Below are 19,920 nucleotides of genomic sequence, written 5' to 3' on the forward strand. Positions count from 1 at the left end.
AAGAAGACATACAGATGGCCAAGAAGCACATGAAAAGCTGCTCAACATCACTAATTATTAGAGAAATGCAAATCAAAACTACAATGAGGGGGGCTTCCCTGGTGGCACAGTGGTTGAGAATCTGCCTGCCAATGCTGGGGACACGGGTTCGGGCCCTGGTCTGGGAGGATCCCACATGCCGTGGAGCAGCTGGGCCCGTGAGCCACAATTACTGAGCCTGCGCATCTGGAGACTGTGCTCCGCAACGGGAGAGGCCGCGATGGTGAGATGCCCGCGCACCGCGATGAAGAGTGGCCCCCGCTTGCCGCAGCTAGAGAAAGCCCTCGCACAGAAATGAGGACCCAACACAGCCATAGATAAATAAATAAATAAATAAATAAAATTAAAAACTGCATTCTAAAAAACAAACTACAATGAGGTATCACATCACACCAGTTAGAATGGGCTTCATCAGAAAATCCATGAACAACAAATGCTGCAGAGGGTGTGGAGAAAAGGGAACCCTCTTGCACTGTTGGTGGGAATGTAAACTGATACAGCCACTATGGAGAACAGTATGGAGGTTCCTTAAAAAAGTAAAAATAGAATTACCATATGACCCAGCAATCCCAGTACTGGGCATATACCCAGAGAAAACCACGATTCGAAAAGGCACATGCACCCCAATGTTCATTGCAGCACCATTTACAATAGCCAGGTCATGGAAGCAACCTAAATGCCCATTGACAGATGAATGGATAAAGAAGATATGGTACATATATACAATGGAATATTACTCAGCCATAAAAAGGAACGAAATTGGGTCATTTGTTGAGATGTGGATGGATCTAGAGACTGTCATACAGAGTGAAGTAAGTCAGAAAGAGAAAAACAAATATCATATATTAATGCATATATGTGGAACCTAGAAAAATGGTACAGATGAACCGGTTTGCAGGGCAGAAATTGAGACACAGATGTAGAGAACAAATGTATGGACACCAAGGGGGGAAAGCCGCGGGGGTGTGGGGGTGGTGGTGTGATGAATTGGGCGAATGGGATTGACATGTATACACTGATGTGTATAAAATTGATGACTAATAAGAACCTGCTGTATAAAAAAATAAATAAAATAAAATTCAAAAAAAAAAAAGAACTGTTACTGGATTCCTCATCATTCGGCAAGCTGCACGGGGGGGTGAGGGGGCGGGTAGGAGCAGCGGCTGAGACCAGGACCGGGGAGGCAGTCACAACCCCCAGCTGGCTTCCGCGGCATCCATGTCCCCAGAGCTCGGCACGCCGTTATCCATGAACAGAATTGTCACGAATCTGCCCGGAGTGCGAACCTGTTGCAAAATCCATCTGTCTGTGGAACTGTCACAAAACTCTCTTGCGTGTGAAAGTGTCAAGTATGTGAAATTATGTAAGGAATTGTCTTGCTATTGTCCTACATGTAAAACTGTCATGAAGTGTTGGGTACGCGCAGTTGCTATTCTTCTGAAAAAATACGGAGAGGACAGTTCCTTTTCTTTTTGTGTTAGAAGGCTAGGTTTGCTGTGTGCATGACCTTGAACAAGTTGCTGAAATACTCTGTGCCTCAGTTTCTTCTTCTACTGACTTTTACAGGGCTATTTTGCAGATAAAATGCATTATGCTCGAAACAGTGCCTGGCACATAGTAGGTGCTCAAGAGGCCCTGCTACACCACACACACACACACACACACACACACACAAATGGAATCTCTCTGAGGCAGGTGTTTCTGACTTGTTCACGTCTGTAGCACCGGTACCTGGTACACAGTGGGTGCTCAGTGAGAACTTGTGGGCTGGGGAGTGGACTCAGACAGGTTCTGGCTTTGCCTATGGTGGGGCTGCCTTGCCGTGTGGCGTCGGACAGGTCTCTTGCTTCTCTGATTCTCTCTGAGCCTGCCTTGGGTGCTATAAAGCGCCCCAAGAGCTGTGTATAAAGCACCTGGCAACACTGGGGGCAGGAAACACTAGCTGCTAATTCCCTTTCCCTCTGTGGGGAGTTCACGGTTCCTGGGCTCTTTAGGGCTGTGGAGGCCTCCTGTGGCTCTTTGGGAGGCTGTGAAAGCTTCAGCTTTGGCTGAGTGGGAGGATGCTGCAGCAGTCAGGACCTGGTGGGACACGTCCAGCCAATCTGGAGACCTGATGCCACAGGCCGGGGGTAGGGGGGATGGTGCCCACTAATCCAGTCCAGGAGCCCCCCATGAGCCGTGGGGAGGATGAGTGCCAGGATTCCAGGAAAGGTGGGGGAACTTCCTAAGAGGAACTGAGAGCACATGATTCCTAACATGCACTCGACTGAGAGGTACCCGGTCTCGCAATTTGCTCCACAAATGACCCCTTCACCCCATCGTGCTGAAGACCCGCAGTGAACAGAGCTCGGGGCTAGGAGCCAGGACCGTGCTTCCCGTCTCAGCTGGGACTCAGGCTCACTGCGTGACCTTGGCAGCCTCAGTTTCCCCAGCAGAAAAACAAGGGATTGGTCTTGACAGAGGGCTTTCAAACTTTTTTCAGCCAAGGAAGCTTTCTTTTTCCCAAGATAGGATGTGATCTGGGAGCTCGATTAATAGGTCAGCTAAGAGTTGAGCTGCTTTGGCTGAGGCCTGCATAGGGTGAGGGGGAGGATCTCGAGCCAGTCCTCTTGGTTTCCTCTGCTCACTTCCGGGGGCATCCCCTAAGGGCATGGATAATCTCTAAAGACTTTCAAGCCCCGAAGTCCCTCAGCACTAATGGCAGGAGAGGCAGTGCAGCATGGTGTAGCAGTTAAGTTGGTCTCTGCTGGCAGACAGCCTGGGTCTAAATCGCAAACTAAGCCTCAGTTTCCCCATCTGTAAAATGGGCATAATCACTGTCCTCATGCATTGCTGAGAAGGTTCAGTATGTTGGTGTGTCTGACATGCTCAGAACAGGGTTTGGCAGATGGTAGGTGCACGGCAATGGGGTAGCTGTGAGCAGTGTGGAGCTCTTACAAGGCCAGACTCTGTTGCAACAACCCTACGAGGTATTATTATCTCCTCTTACAGACAAGGAAGTTAAGGCACAGAGAAGGTAAGTAATTTGCTGAGGATCACATAGTGGCAAGCTGGGATTTAACGCCAGGGAGTCTTAGTAACTGGTAGCTATTATTAAGTACTGCGGAGAACCTAGTCCCTAGAATATGTCCCATGTAAACACCCTCCTTGCCTCTTACAATTAAGCCCTAAGGAAGCTTTGGATATAGCATCAGCTCCCAGTGCAGAGAAAACCTGGGGCTCTGCCGCCAGTGAGCATCAGGGAATGGGGCTGGGCCTCAGCACTGGACCCTCTTGGTGTTCCAGGGACAGCCCCAGCCCCTCTCATCCAGCAGCCGGGGTAACTGGAGGTTCCGAGAGGTGACAAAGAGTTGGGAATCCAGTTTGGACCTCCAGACATGGGGTGAGCATCTTTAGGGACCCTATTCTGGGTCTGGTCTCTCCCCACAGGCTCCCTCCCCCTCTCAAAACCTTGTAAAAGGGAGAGAGCACCAGATATGGACTCTTATCCCGGTTCTGTGGGTCCTCAGGCAAGTTCCTCCCTGTCTTTGGGCCTCAGTTTCTCCATCTGTCAAATGGATGGTTAAACTCAGTGTTTCTAAGGGCCCAATAGCCATCCATCCACCCATCCGTCCATCTATTCAGTAGGTGTTTCTTGAATGCCTACAATATACCAGGCCCTTGTCTAGACTCCAGTGAAAACAAGAAACAAAAAATTTTTTCTTTTGTTTGATTTATTGGACAAAGTTAAAAGACAAATCACAGACCTGTGGAAACATTTTAGAAAGATGCGCAGAATGATACTAGATCAGGAAGGGAAACTTCCCAGGCACCCTGTCTTGTTCACCCACGCCTCCCAGTGCCATGCACAGTGCCAGGGTACACTGGGTGCTCTGTAAATGTCCATTGGGTGAACGAAGGAACAAGATGTATCTTGCTGCTCCAAAACTTGTGACTAAGGGTGGAAACAAAGTCTGAGTCCTCCCCTCCCCTTACCACTGTGTTCTAAAGAAATCTGCCTCATGAGTATGGAATTGGAGCCAGACACCCCCTTCAGAACTTAGCAAGGGGGAGGCCAGATAGCTTTGCACCCTCCATCCTCTCCCCCTCCACTGCCTACCAGCTGGTGTAAACCGATGTCTGAAGAGGATCCAGGAAGGATTGTCTAGCAGGGGCTGCGGTGGGGCAGGGCACTTCCCCAATTCCCTAAACCCAGGTGGGGTGGCAAGAGAATCACTCACAGTTTGGAGGGAACCCGATAAGACATGGAAATGGGCATTTCATCCCCTGACTGAACACACACTTGCTGATCCTTCCCATGTCTATTGGGGGAGGGGGGAGAATGAATGAGAGATGCAGAAGGGGAGGGGTCAGTCTCTCAGAAGCCTGCGCTGCCACCATTTGGCCAATTCTCTGTCCAGATCACGTGGACACTGAAGGAGGCTGTTGAACTTGATCCAAAATTTCCAACCCAAAGGGGCTGTAGGGGTACCATGGGGTAGTGAGGGAGCTGGGAATACACGAAGAGGTCGAGGCCATGCTCCCCCCCTAATAAGTCACAGCCATGCCACAGGTAGGGCACCTGCCACACACAGAGGGTGTGGAGGGAGGTATAGGAACGTTTAGACCCAACCGCTTCCCTGTGCTCACTGGTGATGCGGCCCCGAGTTTTCTCACTGCTGGGACTTGTGAGGCCACAGCAGCACCAGAGGAGTAAGACACAGCTGTCCCTGTCCCCATCCCTCTTCTGCTCCCCAGCACACAGGAGAGGAAGGGAGGGAGGATGACACATCTCCCGACAGGGCAGATCAATGGAGTCAGGAGGCAAGTCAGTGATGGGGAAGGAGACAGCTTTGAATTAGACCTGTGTTTTTAAAAATTTAGCACCAAACTGAGCTTTTTAATACCAGAAACTCTGAGATCTACCCAAAGTTATTAAGGATTGGGTTTTAGAGATATAACAGAATTAGAGAGAGAGAGAAAAAAAAGCAAATGTCATGTTTGTGATCCTCTGTTACATGTCCACTCTGATCATTATGCCTCACGAAAGAAGGCCAAGGATTACCATCCTTAATATACAAAGAGCTCGTAGAAATCAAGAAGAAGAAAAACAGCAACAACCCAAGGTGTGAAATGGGCAAAAATATTACAAGTAATTCAAAAAAGAAAGACAAATGGGCCAGTAACCTCAGGAAGAGCTATTACATTGCACTAATAATTTTCAAAATGATGTTTAGAATAAGAACAAAGTATTACTTGTGACCTACCAGAAAGGCAAACTAAAAGACTGACAACATCCAGTGCTCACTTTAAAAAAGGATTTGGGCAGTGTCTATTAGAGTTTGAACTCTGTAGTATATGGATAGTAGTATTATTTTACAAATGGTGCCCTGAGGCTCAGAGAGGGGCAGGCACTTGTTCAGAGCCACACAGTGGGTCACTGGAAGGCAGGGCTGGAACCCTGGTCTCTGGATGGGTGCCTTTGGCTTTTTATCTCCAGCCAGCTGGCTCTCCCTGTCTGGCCTTGTGAACAGCCTGGTCCCTGGCCTCTAACTGGGGAGGCCAGGCCTGCTATACCCACTGCTGCACCTGCTTTGGGACTGAGGAGGCTGGGCCCTTGCTGTTCCAGGTGACACATCTATTGTCACCCCTTCCCCACAATAGATGAGGCTCCCAATCAGTCTTGCTCAGCAGTGAGGCATAAAGAGTGGAGGTGGGAACCCAAGGCTTGGGATCAGACAACCCCCCCTTCAAATCCCAGCTCCACACTTCACTCCCTGGGCCCGTTATTGAACCTCGGTTTGCTCATATGTAAGATAGAGGCAATCACCCACTCACTGGAAAGCTTGTTCCTTTCACAAATGTGCTCGAGGGCCTACTATGTGCCAAGAACTGTTGTAGGCACAGGGGATACATCAGTGGACAAGACAGCCCTTCCCCTCAGGGAGTTTGCATCCTAAAGGAGAGAGAGGTCATTTGAGATAGTGACAGTGAGTGAATGACAGTAAACAGAGTGAGGAGAGGAGAGGAGGGTCCCGGCCACAAGACAGGACCCCCTGAGACATATAAGGAAAGCATTCTTGGCAGAGGGACCAGCAGGTACAAAGGTCCAGGGGTTTAGCATGCAGGAGCGCAGTGAGGCCAGAGCACAGGGACTGGTCAGAATGGCGGATCAGCCCAGACCTGGGTGGTAGGCTCAGCAGGAGTGTGGATGGCGCTGGGTTTTCCTGGAAGCAAGATGGGAAGGCCCTGCGTGGTGCAGGCCAAGGAGCGTCTGCCATCTCGAAAGCTCCCTCTGGGGCTGAGCAGAATGAACAGTAGGGGGCAGGAGTGGGAGCTGGGAGCCCGGGGCGGAGGCCTGTGGTCATCTAGGGGGTCTGGACCAGGCTGCCGGCTGTGAGCAGCAGATGGACAAGCCTTGCTTGTGGGCTATTATGAGAATGAAAAGGTGAGTGGCCTAGTCCATGGGGCAGCAGGTAGCTGGTGTGAGCAGATCTCAGCTGCCCGTCCTCAGCTCTAAAGGGACCTAATCCAAGAATCCCATGACTGTGTCTGCCCCGCAGCCTCCTCCAGAGATGCCTGAATCGCTTCTGCTCCTCCTTGTCACTGGCTCGGGTTGTGCCTCTTTGACCTGCTGTGGCCTCTCGACTTTCGCAGGCCACCAGGACAAGGTCTCATTCAAGCTTCCCTCTGGTTGTTTTAAGCCGCTCTGCTGTTCAGTTGCTCCCTAAACCAGCTGTATACCGCCGCCCCCAAGCTGGACTGAAACCCGAGGCCCTGTCTGGATGGTTCCCTAAGTCATTCTCGAAGGTGAGAATAGGTGGTGAGTCACAGTGACATCTCCCCGGGCCAGGCCCCAAGACCAACTGCCCAGGAAATGGGAGATGGGAGGGAGGCAGTGCTGGGCAGGCGGGAGTCCAGGTCACACACATTTGGGTATGAATCCCAGCTCTGCCACCTTGACTCTGGGAAGTCCCTTTCACCTCTCTGAGCCTCACACTTCAGCTGCAAATTGAGAATGATGCTATCGAAGGGGTGCCCGGAGGATAAAGGGAGGTAATAACCTGCAGAGCCCCTGGCTCTGTGCCCAGCTCATATGCCAAGGACTCATCACATGGGAGCCAACTTTGTCCTTATGCTCTGCCCTGGGTTCTGCTCACCAATTCCTGGCACAGTGAAAAAGAGCTCTGGTTTTGGAGCCCCAGCTTGGCTTCCAACCCAGACTGTATGGGGGCTGTGGAAACCTGGGCAAGTGGCTTCACCTATCTGGATTCTACTTTCCTCTTCTGTAAAATGGGTCCTATCTTCTAGGGTTGTGGGTAACTAATGCACACAAAAATCACCCGGCACATAGTAGGCGCTCAAGAAATGGTGTGATGCCAGTAGGGAGGAGCTGAATGGAAGAAGGGGACACAGGCACAGTATATGGTGGGGCTCTACCTTGCAAACCTCTCGTGGTCCTGGGGCACTGTCTCCAACACACCAAAACCCAGCCAGTTGGAGGGACCTAGGCTTGCAGGGCCTGGAAATTCTACAACCACTGTCAGTGGGTCCCAGTTTCCTCATGTGCAAAATGGGAACCATAATCCTTCTTGCCCAGGTAAAACCAGGATTAAGGGCTGGAACCAAGATGAGCAGCCACAGCCAGAGGTGCTGGTCTCTGTGAGCTCCTGTAGATCCTCTGAGGGACCAGGTCTGCAGATGGGGAGAATCAGGCTGATGCCGTCTGCAGCATGCAGGATCCTGTGTTAAATCACTGCAAACCCATCACAGCCCTGCAAAGCTGGGCTACATTTACACATTTTCATGGATGAGAAAACTAAGGCTCAGAGATGTTAGGGTTAGGGTTAGGGTTAGTGGTTGACCCAAGAACCCACAGTGAAGAGTCAGGTGGGATGCAAACCAGAATCCTAGCTCCTGACTGCTGGGAGCCATGCCTCCCTGATGGCCTGTCAGCCCCTCCCTGCTGACTAATGCCCAGTGGCTCTCCAAAGGTAGAGAAGTGCCACTGAAAGTCATACGTCTCTCAGGGCCAAAGAGGGGCCCTGAGCTGTGTGCAGGGTCAGACAGGAGGAGAAGAGGGGAGGCTGCAGGAACAACCCAGTGGTCTTAAGTCGGAAACCATGGAGCCCTTAGCAGCATCCCCAGACCTTCAATAAAGTCTGTGTTATCCAGAGATGTCCTGAGTGCTTGGTTTTTTTCTTTTTCTTTTAATGGGGGAGGTGGTTGGAGGGAGGGTTATTGATGCAAGGGAATAAGATGGTCTACGAACTGAAGCTATTCAGCCAAAGCAGCCCTGGGAGAACGTCAGCCATTGTGGGGATGCTCCGCTCGCAGGGAGGACGTCAAGCCAACGTCCCCTGTCCCAGGGGCGGGGGTCTCCAGCTGACACCTCTCCTATTCACTCTGTTGGGCCTGCTACCTTCATCAGTCTGGGGCCCCCAAGGACAGGCGCCAGCTGACAGCAAGTGTTCAACAGACATGTGCTGGCTGAAATGCGATGACTCAGGGGACATCCAGGAATGAGGGTGGACAGAGAAGCGTCACCTGAATTTGAGTTCGAGGAATGTACTCAGGAAGGGCTGAGGGCTGCTGCATCAGGACTGTCAACACTTGTCAGGGAAGAATCACTTGCGGGAAGGGTGATCCGCTCAAGGGACAGAGAATCGGGGGCTCACACCCTTCTCATGAGACCACCTTATGAGGACTTTTTGTAAAATCAAAAAGCCCAGAACATATGGCAGAAACAACGCCCTCCTACCTAAAAAACCTTCAAGGGATTGATCACATGAACAGTATTATAAGTAACGATTTCTCTTCTCCAAAGGACATACAAAGTTAGTAGCTGGGTATCAGACTGAAGAAACATATCTTCCATGTCAAAACCAACAGGGGATTAATATGTAGGTAATACAAAGAAGTACTATAAACTGACAAGAAAAATTCAGGAAACCTAATAAAAAAGTGGGCACATAAAAATACAATAAAAATTTTAAAATGAAAAAAACCAAAAAGTAAAATTAAAAGATTTAAAATAAAAAATAACTAAAATTAATAAAAAATTTAAAATAAAATGGCATTTTAAAACTAAATGATAAAATAAAAAACTTAGAAAAATAAAATGTAAGAATAAAATTAAAATACATTATTAAAGTAAATTTAAATAAATTAAAATTAATAAAATTAAAACTTTAAAAATAAAATTAAAATGTTTAAAAAAAATAAAAATGAAAAAATTTTAAATAAGTGAAATAAATTTTGAGTAAAATTAAAAATTGGCAATTTGTAACCATTTAAAAAATAAGGAAAGAGAAATAAAATAATACAAAACAAGAGCACTATCAGCTCGACTGATGCTGATAATGTGCTATGAATTAAGTCTGATTGACTCAAATGCCTGTCAGAAGTGGGGCAACAGGGGAGGAGGAAGGAAAATCAGGTCTGAAAGGCAGCATTTGACTGGGTTTTTCCAGCCTGCCATGGGCAGAGGGCAGGATGTCAGGCCCCATCATGGCCTCATCCACAAATAGCCATCACATCATTTATACATTTATAATGTGCCAGCAGCACACACACACACACACACACACACACACACACACACACACACATCCTTCCATCCTCACTGCTGTTCTCTGAGGTTCCCTTTCACAGAGGAGTGAACAGAGGCTCAGAGAGGGTGAGTCACTGTGCCATAGACACAGAACACCTAGGACCTCCCTATCCTCTGAATCTGGGCTCCCCAAAATAACCTTCTTTTGGAGAGTTAGGTCTACAGAGGACTTTCAAACACAGGCAGGGGCATGTCTGACATCAGGCTGGAAAGTCCTGGATGCTAGAAGGAGCCAACCTTCCCATGACGCATGACTGTGACCACCATTTATTACCACCTACTGTCTCCCAGGTGGGTTACATGCACAATTTTGACCTTCAAGGCAATCCTATGATGTAGATGCTATTATCGTCCCCATTGTATTGATAGACAACAATGAGATTCAGGAGTGAAATATTTTCACCCAAGCACGGCAGTAGCAGAGCTGGGAGCTGAGCCCAGGCCTGTCACAGCCCAAATCCCACACCCACTGCCTGGCACTGGACACTCTTCATAGTCACTAAGTGAGCACTCACTATGTGCTAGGGATGCGTTTCATGCCCCATTTTGCAAATTAGCCAACTGAGGCCCAGAGGGGAGAGGTGACCTGCTCAAGGTCACTCAGCTGGTGAGCAGTAGAGCCCGTGGCCTTCGTGACAGACAGCCAGTCTCCCACTGCTCATCTGGCACTTGCTAGAGACAGCTGTGCCTGCCTGCCAACACCAGAGCAGGCTGCAGAAGGGCAGTTGTGACATTCCTTTCTGGGTGTCTCCACCCCTGCGGATGTGGGTACAGCAGTCAGGCTGCAGGGAAAGGGAGTGGTTTCCCTATGTAGTCTGGGTCCCCCAGGCTTGAGAATGCCTTTCTTCTCAGCTGCTGAAACAGAACCCCTCACTCACAGCAGCACAGAGGAGTCCCCACCACGGGCCACAGAGCAGGGGCCCTATGAGTCACGTGGCATTACAAGAAATCATCCCAGGGGCAGGCAGTAATGGCCTAGCCTGAGGCAGCAGTGCTCAAGACGAGTGAGCTTCACCCAGGCAATGGGAACCAGACCATTCCCTTCAGGACCCTGGAGGAATCCCCAGGGGTGGGGCCGAGGGCTCATGTGTCCCGAGTGGCGCTGACTGCTGCACAGGGCTGAGAAAAGGAGGTTCTGGCTATGGAGACCTGGGGGTCACATTCCAACCTCTCCCCATCCTGGCTGTGTGACCCTGGCAAGTCGATCGCCCTCTCTGTGCTTGGAGGGCCTCTGGAGAATAATAGGATCAAATCACCTCGTGGGCTATTATCTGGATGAATTGGGAGAAGGCCAAGCAGGATGGCTATGCACCCAACCTTTGGAATCAATTGTCTGGGTTTAGATCCTGGCTTTGCCAAACTTACTTGCCAAGCTATTGGACTGGAACATATGAAATCGTTAATATTTGGCTGTTTTCAACCTACAAAAATGGCAGTTTCACATACTTCAACTAATGCTCCTCTCTTCTTCAGTTTCCTCTTCTGTAAAATGTGGATAGTAACAGTCCCTTTGCAAGTTGATGTGAGGACTAAATAAGGGTGGGAGGCAACTGAGCTCAGTAGTTGGAGCTTGGCTCTGGGACTAGGAAGGATTTGAACTTGGCTGTGTGTCCTGGGGAAAGTCACTTAACCCCTCTGTGCCTCGGTTTTCTCATATGTAAAATAGGGATAATAATAGTACCCACATCACAGGTTTATTAGGAGAATTTAGTCAGTTTATATGCATAGTACCTGACATTGAAAAATAAAATAAAACAACACAGGTAACATCTGGCACAGAGTAAATGCTCAACCATAAAACCAAATCAAAAAGAGACTTTTCTAAACCTTTGGTGCCAGTGAAAATTAAGTACTTTAAAAAAAACAAATAAATGTTTTTAGGAACATATATGTGTGTGGATATATACGTGAGGCGTGTGCTCCTGGGTGTCCACAGAGTCTGGGGCTGTTCTACGTCCTGACAGTGTCCACAGCCTGGGGCTCTGATGGAAGGACTGCCCTCCAGGCCATGGTAGTTCTGTGTGGGGCCCAGGCCTCCACCAGGTCCCTCTTATGGAACCACACAGCCAGGCCACAGACCCCATGTGGCACTCAGGTAACTCCGGAGGCCCTTATGAGGCTCCTGGACCCCAGGCTGGCCTCTGGTTATTAAGAAACCTCTGCAGACAGCCTTCAAGCTCTGAAAGCCCTCTTGGTTCCATCCTCTCATCTAACATTTCTTCTAGGCCTGGGAGAAAGGCAAAGCAGACTGAGCATTGCCAAGTCACACAGGGGAAACTGAGAGACTCAGTTTCTGAGAAGCTCTAAACCAGATTTCAGGCCCTGGAGCAAGCTACCTTCCTCTGTCTATCCAAGGCCACCCTCACCACCCCCGTTCGCTTTCCTGCATCCTCACCTCCACTCCTGGCTGGATGATCCTGGGTGAGGTACTTCCTCACTTGAGGCTCCATTTTTACAAGCGTGGGTCTCAAAGGTCTCAACTGGCCTTTTCAGTCCTAACATTCCATTATTCTACCTTCTCCAGAACTCCAGAGAGAAAATGAAAGTTGAACTGCTCTGCAAACAATAAAGTGCTATATAAATGACAGGGTGGTTAATGGCAGCATTAGATGGACTTTCTGGAGTGGTCTATAGTAGGCGGGATTTGCTCCTGTGGTTCTGGAATCAGGAACATTGGCTATGTGACCTTGGACAAGCCAGTTTCTCTCTCTGAACCAGCCTGCTTCTTCTGTAAACGAAGAGGGGCAACCATATCCACCTGGCAGGGCTGGGGGAGGGTCGATGAGAAAGGAACATGCAGTGTCCGGCGCTCACTGGCTGCTTGAGGGTGTCTAATGCAGGAGGGATATTTAGGCCCCCAATGGGCCCTAGGGCTAAAATCCACCTTGGGAAAAGAAAACACCTTGGGAAGGACGTGGCCACCAGATTCTGGGCCGTTAGAAACAAGCATAAGAAATAGAGGTTTGCAAAATGTGTCGAGGGCAGTTGCTACTTATAAAGGCAGTTCGGTGTCCTGTTTGGGGCTCCAGAGCCAGACTCTCTGGGTTCACACGCCTACGGCTGTGTGACCCATGGGGCCTTCGTCTCCCCATCTGCAATACTGGGATCCCCTAGAACCCGCCTCTCAGAGCTGTCAGGAGCACTGCATTGGGCTCAGCCAAAAGCTCCACACTTTTTGGGGAATGGTAAAAATTACATTTTTACATCAGTACACACACAGTACACAGAGTACACACACACTCATTCACACACTCCCACACACACCCACATCCATGTGCACACACATGCACCCACTCACACATTCACATACATATGTAAGCCGAAACCCATTTCTCAAAATGATAATTAATCTTAACACTTGCAATGCACTCTGATATTTTCTAAAAAGGGGGCTGGCAAACTATGGCCCATGGGCTAACTTTGGGCTATAGCCTCTTTTTGTATGGCCTGTAGGTTAAGAATGGTTTAATGTTTTTAAAGGCTTGTAAAAAAACAAAACAAAACAGGAAGAATAGGTCCCATGAAGTCTAGAATAGTAACTATACGGCCTTTTGCAAAAACAGTTTGCCGACCCCACTCTATTTTATTCTACTCTATACTATTCTGTTCTGTTTTATCCATTCTACTCCATTTCGGCATTCTAAATGCTAGCTGCATTTACTAAATTTATCTCCCTCATCCGCTGACGGAGAAACTCTGCATCAACGTGAGCTTCAGTTTTTTCACTAGATGAAAGGATGGAAAGATGGATGAAGAGACAGTGGACTGACAGATGGACTAGAGGAGGCAGGGGAACAAAGGGAAGAAGGTCCCCTTGTCCTGTGACACTTCAGCCAAGTAACGTCCCACCTCTGAGTCTCAGATTCCTCAGCTGAGACTAGGACTGCTGCCGACCAGCCTCGCTAGGCTGCACTGAGGAGCAGCGGGATCCTGTCCATGTCATTTTTTCTGATGGATCCATTCCTGACATCCCTAGGAGATGCTGGGCTCTGGCCCTGTCTGCCATCGGACCTCTACCCCCTCTGCCACACAGCCCCTTCGGCCCTTCCCATCCGGCCAGACCCTCCCCTCCTCCTGCCAGAGTCCCCAGCTCCTATGCTGCTGCCACCTCTGCAGCCCTCTGATGGGGCTCTTCTCAGATGCCTCCTCCTTGCAGCCCTGGGCACGTCTCCAGCAGAATTCATTTCTTTTTCTATGCACAGGTTTTGGAGCCTCCAAAACTCTGGGTCCACGTACCAGCTCAGCTGCTGGGAGGTCCTGGGCAGGTCCCTGCCCCTTTCGGAGCCTCAGACCCCTCGTCTAGGAAATAGGTGTAACACAGGCAGCGCCATAGTCAGTCAGATGTCGAAACCCACGTGCAGAGCTCCCGGCACGTGGCTGGCCCCAAGTGGCCTCAAGGGTCTCCTTTGGTGGCTGGACAGGGGTGGGGTGGTCTCCATCCATGGGAGAGGGAGGTGGGATACACCTTGTTCTGTGCCCAGCCATGGCCCTGACCTGGAGACTAGAAACCTGGGTCCTCCCCGATCGCCACCCCTGCCTTGGGTACTTGCTTGCTGTGTCTCAGCTTCTCTGTCTGTGTACAGGGGACAGTGCTGCCGGCCTGGCCATCCACATAGGGCTTTTCAGTTTACAGAGAATTATTATATTCAGTCCACCTAACAGGCCTCTGGAGTGGGCGCTGCCACAGTCCTTTTACAGATAAAGAAAAAGAGGCTCAGAGAGGGGAGAAGGGCAGAGGTGAGATTCAACCTGCATGAAACTCCCCTCCCCCAGCCCAGGGAGCATCCAGCTCTGCTGTAAAATGGGAGGGGGAAGTGGTTGAGTCCTCATGAAGCACCTACTCTATGCCTTTGGACACCTTCCCTCTGGGACTGTGGTGAATCGTCCCAAACACCAAACAGGTAGGTACAACTGTTCCCATTTCACAGATGTGGAACCAATGCAGAAGGTACATGGCCTGCCCCAAATCACACATCCAGGGAAGGAGAGGGCCCTGAATTTCCGAGCTCCTCCCTCTGCCCTTTGCTGCCTCAGGTCTAGAAGGATCTAAAGGCACCATGTGAATGTGGGTGACAATTGCCTCCACCGAGCCCCTTCCCCAGCAGGCCTTGGACGCTGGGGAAAGTCAGTCATGGCCTGTCCTCTCCTCATTGCCTAAATGAAGCTCCGTATTGACGTACGGGTACAGACCGGGGCCCCCTCACCCTGCCCGACTGTCCTATTGCCGGGACACCCCAGCATGTTTCAAGAGAAACATCCCCATCTGGTTCTGATTCATTTATATTTAATTAATCAACATGTTTTGTAAGAGTCACTTGAGATCCAAGAACCGTTCTCAAGCCTTTTCTTTTAGTCTTTGTCTTGGAAACAGAAAAATTAGGTTTCATCAAAAAACAGTGATGCTGGAGCTTGAGGAAGCATGGGTCTGTGGGAACCAGGCCCCAAGGGTGACAGCTCAGCCTGGGCGGCTGCTGGGCCCACCGAGTGTTCCTCTTGACCTTGCAGAGTAGGCCAAAGGCTGGGCCAAGCACTCGGGCATGGAGGGGAGGTAGGAGAGGGCCAGGGAAGGGCATCCCTCGACACCGGCAGCTCCTCAAGGGCAGGCCCCAGGTCTGTTCACCTCGGCACTCCCAAAGTTCCCAGCACAGAGCCCGGCGCACGGTCTGCCCTGTAATGCTTGTTGAATGAACAAGGGGAAGAGAGAGAGAGAGAGGAAGGGAGGAAGGGAGGAAGGAAGGAAGGAAGGAAGGGGGAAGGGAGGGAGAAAAAAGAAAAGGAAAGGAAAGGAAAGAAAAGACACTGCCAATACCTAGGTGCCTTCAGGACACATTCTCCTGCCAAAGTTAGACCAGAATGTCAAAGCTGGTAAGACCCTCAGGGATCTCATGTGCAATTTTCCAAGCAGCTGTCTTACGAAAAATGGTCTCTAATATGTAACTGGTTTGGGAAAGGTCCTGCTCTCTATCCTCAGCCTCTTCTCTATGAATGCTCTGATAAGTTCCACAGTTAAGAAATTTGCTAAAGCCAGCATCTCTCATACCTATTTGGCCAGGACTCCTATGATCACCTTGCAGAAGATGCTACAGGAAGCCTTCTGCTACCCCCCCCCCACCTCCACCCCAGTGCCAATGGGGAAACCAAGGCTGTGGGCAGCAGGCAGTTGGTGGGGGGGGGGCGGAAAATCCACTTACCCAAAGGGGTTGGCGGTTGGACTGAAATCCAAGGCTATCTCCATTGCACCTGACTGATAAATGGAGCCACAAGCCTCTTTCTGAAGATGCTGCGCTGGACATGCATGTGTCCCAGACGCAAGAGATCACCTACCGTGGGGAGGGGTGCCAATAGCCCCTTCACCAGATGGTGGCTATGTAAGACGCAGCCACGCCTGACCTCCTCACTGAGCAACTAGGGATGGGGGGAGGGACTGGAAGTTTTCTTTTTCTTTATTCTTTGTGTGTGTGTGTCTTTTAGAACTGACTGAGAAGCATCTTAAAGATCTTCTAAACCAGCTCCTCTTCAGATGGGGAAAGTGAGGCTCTGAGAAGAGAAGACCAACACAGCTCAGGAGATATCTTCTCAGCGTCATGTCAGACGGATTGAGATTCAAGCCTGCTTTGCTACTAACCCTCTGTGCAATGTTGGACAAATCAGTTTTCCTCTCTGAATCTCAGTTTCCTCGTCTAGAAAATAAGCATCCCCCCAGCCCCACTAGGCTGTTATGAGAGGCAAAGGACGCAATGGACAGGAAAGGAGAATGACTATTGTACTTGGCTACTCATGTAACGTATACACTAACTCATTCAGTCTTCCCCACATCTGCCCTGTGAGTTGGATACAGAGGATTATTATTCCTATTTTAAAGAGGAGTCGCTGAGGAGACAGTTTTTATTTATCTATTTTTTTGGTCTTTTTAAGAACTGAGAAAGATCTTAGAGAGCTTCTAAAAGACCGTCAGATGGGTAAACTGAGGCTCAGAGAGGCAAAGTGACTTCCCCAAGGTCACTCAGCTGGTAACTGGGGAAGCAGGGATTTGAACAAGGCAGGCTGACTCCAGAGTCCATGACCGTAACTACTATACAAGGGCCATTCACAGAGCAGTGTCCCCATGAGGTCCCAGATGCCCCCCAGCTCATGTGAAGCCCACCCACCTCTCCCCTTCCTGGATCCCTCTGTCCAGTCACACCTGGAGCTGGAGTCCTTCAGGCCACAGTCTCTCTGTCCCACCCAATCCCACCCCCAATTCTCCCACAGTCTCTCTCTGCCTCCTGTTTCACTCGAGGAGTGACTGTGTCTATTTAGGGCTTTTTCACTCAGGTGGACTAGAAACCCCCAGAGGGCAGACTCTCGTTCTCTTTCCCATGTAGCCAAGCTCAGACCTCACACCAGAGCTGCAAAGAAAGAAGACACAGGGTCTTCATTCACCTGCTGGTCAACCGAGCAAAGTTACTTAGCCTGTCTGAGCCTTGGCACCTGGCTTTTAGAATGGGATAAGCCCTATGCCACGAGGATGTAGTGGGGATTCCCTCCTTGACTAGAAAACCCTGGGCACAGTGGCTGGTTGTTGATTCTCAGACTGCCATCCAGAGGCCAAAGGGCTGCCAGCTCGGGTATGGGACTCGCTCACCTTCCTCAGCCCCCCAGGCTCTGCCAATCCTGGCTCTGCAGGGACAGCCTCAAACCCATCTCCTGAGGATGTTTTGACTCCTTCAGGGAAGGGCTGTGGCACAGGACCCTGAAGTGAGAGTGCAAGGGGCCCCTGGCTTTGTGCCCCAGGTACATTTATGGTCTGAACCTTGGTTCATCCTCTTAGTGGCCCTAGGAGGTCAAGATGGCAAAACTGAGGCTCTTAGAGGGGCTGGACATCTTCCAGGTCATCCCAGAATAAATGTCTTCAAACTCAGGTCTCTCTGAGCTCATGCAGCTCATGCCCTCACCAGAGGGAAACCCACCAAAAATTACTGGCTTCTTGAAAGTGATGCGGGGGATCAGGGTCTATAATGGGGCTGAGACTGGGGCATCTGGACTCCCAGCTCAGGGCTCTTTATGTCACCTCCTGGCTCAGTATGGATGCTTGGGATGATTTCTGAGCCACTAACTCTGTCCCCTAGGCCCTGCGACCTCTAGCCTGCCACCTGAGGCTTCCTGTCTCTTCAAAAGTCAGTTCCCTCCCCCCAGCAATTCTGTGATTATAGGGAGCGGGGGCAATGAGAGAGCCCTGCCAGCTCCTTCTCTCCCTGGAGAGCCTCTTGGTCCAGCTTGCCCCACGGGTGCCCTGGGGCCTCAGTTTCCCCATCTGTAAAGTGGGATTGACAGCAGTCTGGAAGAGTTAACAGCCCAGGGCTTCAGGCAGCAGGCAGATGCCCCAAGGGCGATCCCCCTGACTATCCTGCTGCGCCTTTCCGGCCACCCTGCCGGCTGCCCCTCGTACCTTGCTTCTTCCTTCGGTTCAGGGGGAGCATGTCCACGGCGTGGGCGACGAGCAGCAACAGGCAGAGTGGCGCCCGCATCTGGGCAGCCTGGTCTGGGCGGGCGCGCGGGGCTCCCTGGGAGGCCCGACGGCCCAGCGGCTACCGGCGGCGGCGGCACAGCGGGCGCGGGGGCAGCTCAGGGCGCGCCGGGCGCATCAGCGAGTGCGGGGTAGATCCCGCAGCCAGGGACCCGCAGTCCGCCCAGGGGCCGGCCTCCAGGTCTAGTGAGGGCGTCGGCGGGGCTGGGAGGGGCGGGCAGGGAGGAGCCAGCGAGGCGGGGGCGGTGCATTAACCCGCTTGGGGAAGGCGCGCAGTGGGGGTGGAGGGGGTCGCCCGGCCAGGTCGGTCTGTCACGCCGTGCGCTCTCTGGCGTCGTTCCCGCGCCCGGCACTGTCCCGCGGCATACACAGGTACGGTCCTCCACGCCACACACAGAGGTACAGACGCGCGGACGCAGGTGACCCCGTCCTCTCAGCATCTCCCTCCACCCCACTCTCCGCCTTGGATTTTCTTTTTCCGCTTTCTCTGTTTCCTCTTTCTCCTAAGCCCCAAAGTGACCAGCACCTGATAAATTAGCCAGTGAAGGGGCCCAGGACCTGGACTGTGTTTCCTCCAGCCTTGTCTACAGGATGGGAGCAGCTGGTACAATTTTAACCCTTTCAGAGCCAAATCCCTCCTTCTCCCCAACAAACGGTACACTCCTGCCTCTGGCCACCTTGCCCACTAAAAACAGAAAGAGTAAGAATAATACTGCCTATCACTTTGAGGCCTATGTGCTTGGCGTTGTTCTAAGCACTTTTACACATAATATAATCTTCAAAACAACCCAGCGAGGTTCTATTCTGATTAGCTCCACTTTACAGGGGAGGAAAGGAAAGCTCAGAGAGGCCAAGTGACTTGCCTAAGGCCACACAGCAGGTCAGTGGTTTCTCTGGGTCCAGTGTCCACCCTTTTAGCTACTGCTTGGGGCACAGAGGAACTTACCCTTGACAGTCTCTTGATGACCAATTATCCTTCCTTTATCCTGTGTGTGTAGTTTGATTTAAAAAAAAGGAAGGTAAATGCCGGCGTCTCCTTCTCCAGCCCCTTGTCCTCATCCTTAGTGAGGCCCCCAGTATAATGAGGACATTTGAGGGCATGTCGGGGGAGGGAAACACAGAGAGTGAGGCAACTCTGCCCTGGCTGTTCTTCTTCTGTAGGGCTCCACGAACACTGACAAACAACATCCTAGGGGTCTTGGTGGGATGTCAGAGCCACCTCCCCAAAATGGCTCCATTCCACAGATGGGGCCACTGAGGCCTCGGGATTGGAGGTGCCTAGCTCAGGAAGCCCAGCAAGTCTAAGGCAGAGGTGGGATGGGCACCCAGGTGTCCCAGATTGGTCCCCATCCACCAGACCCTACAAAGCCCTCTTGTTCTGACTTCTTTGATCTCCGTCTTCCCCTCTACCCCACCTTTCACCCCTTTAATCCCAGATCTCAACTCCTTGCAGTATTTCACAGACACCTCCAAGCCTCTCACACCTCTGAGCCTTTCATGAGTGGCCTCTCCATGGAATGTTGGTCTACATCCCATCCCCCATCCCCACTGACTCATTCAGGACCCAGTCCTGAATATGCCCCTCATCCAGGAAGCCTTCCCTGATTCTCAGGCCAGGTCCAGTGCCTCCTCTGGGCTCCCACAATCTCTTTATTACAGCTTGCATCACACCAGGTGGTAACTATGGATGTGTCTGTCCCTTCCTCTGAACTGTCAACTCTTTAAGGACAGAGATGAGGTCATATTGGGATGCCTGGAACCTAGCTCATGCTGGACACAGAGC

General features: G+C 50.9%; 1 protein-coding gene across 2 annotated transcripts in view; it reads right to left on the reverse strand.

Moving 5' to 3' along the window:
* The window catches only part of RSPO4 (R-spondin 4), a 41,070-nt gene extending 22,758 nt beyond the window's left edge, over positions 1-18,312 (reverse strand). For both annotated transcript variants that reach the window (XM_082361473.1, XM_082361472.1), the window contains exon 1: positions 18,060-18,312. In XM_082361473.1, coding sequence (XP_082217599.1) covers positions 18,060-18,138 — 79 coding nt within the window. In that variant the 5' untranslated portion in view covers positions 18,139-18,312. The remainder of the gene's footprint in view (positions 1-18,059) is intronic.
* Between the last annotated feature and the right edge of the window lie 1,608 nt (positions 18,313-19,920).

The sequence above is a fragment of the Balaenoptera borealis genome (assembly GCF_965194805.1).
Source record: "Balaenoptera borealis genome assembly, chromosome: 16".
Taxonomy (NCBI): Eukaryota; Metazoa; Chordata; class Mammalia; order Artiodactyla; family Balaenopteridae; genus Balaenoptera; species Balaenoptera borealis.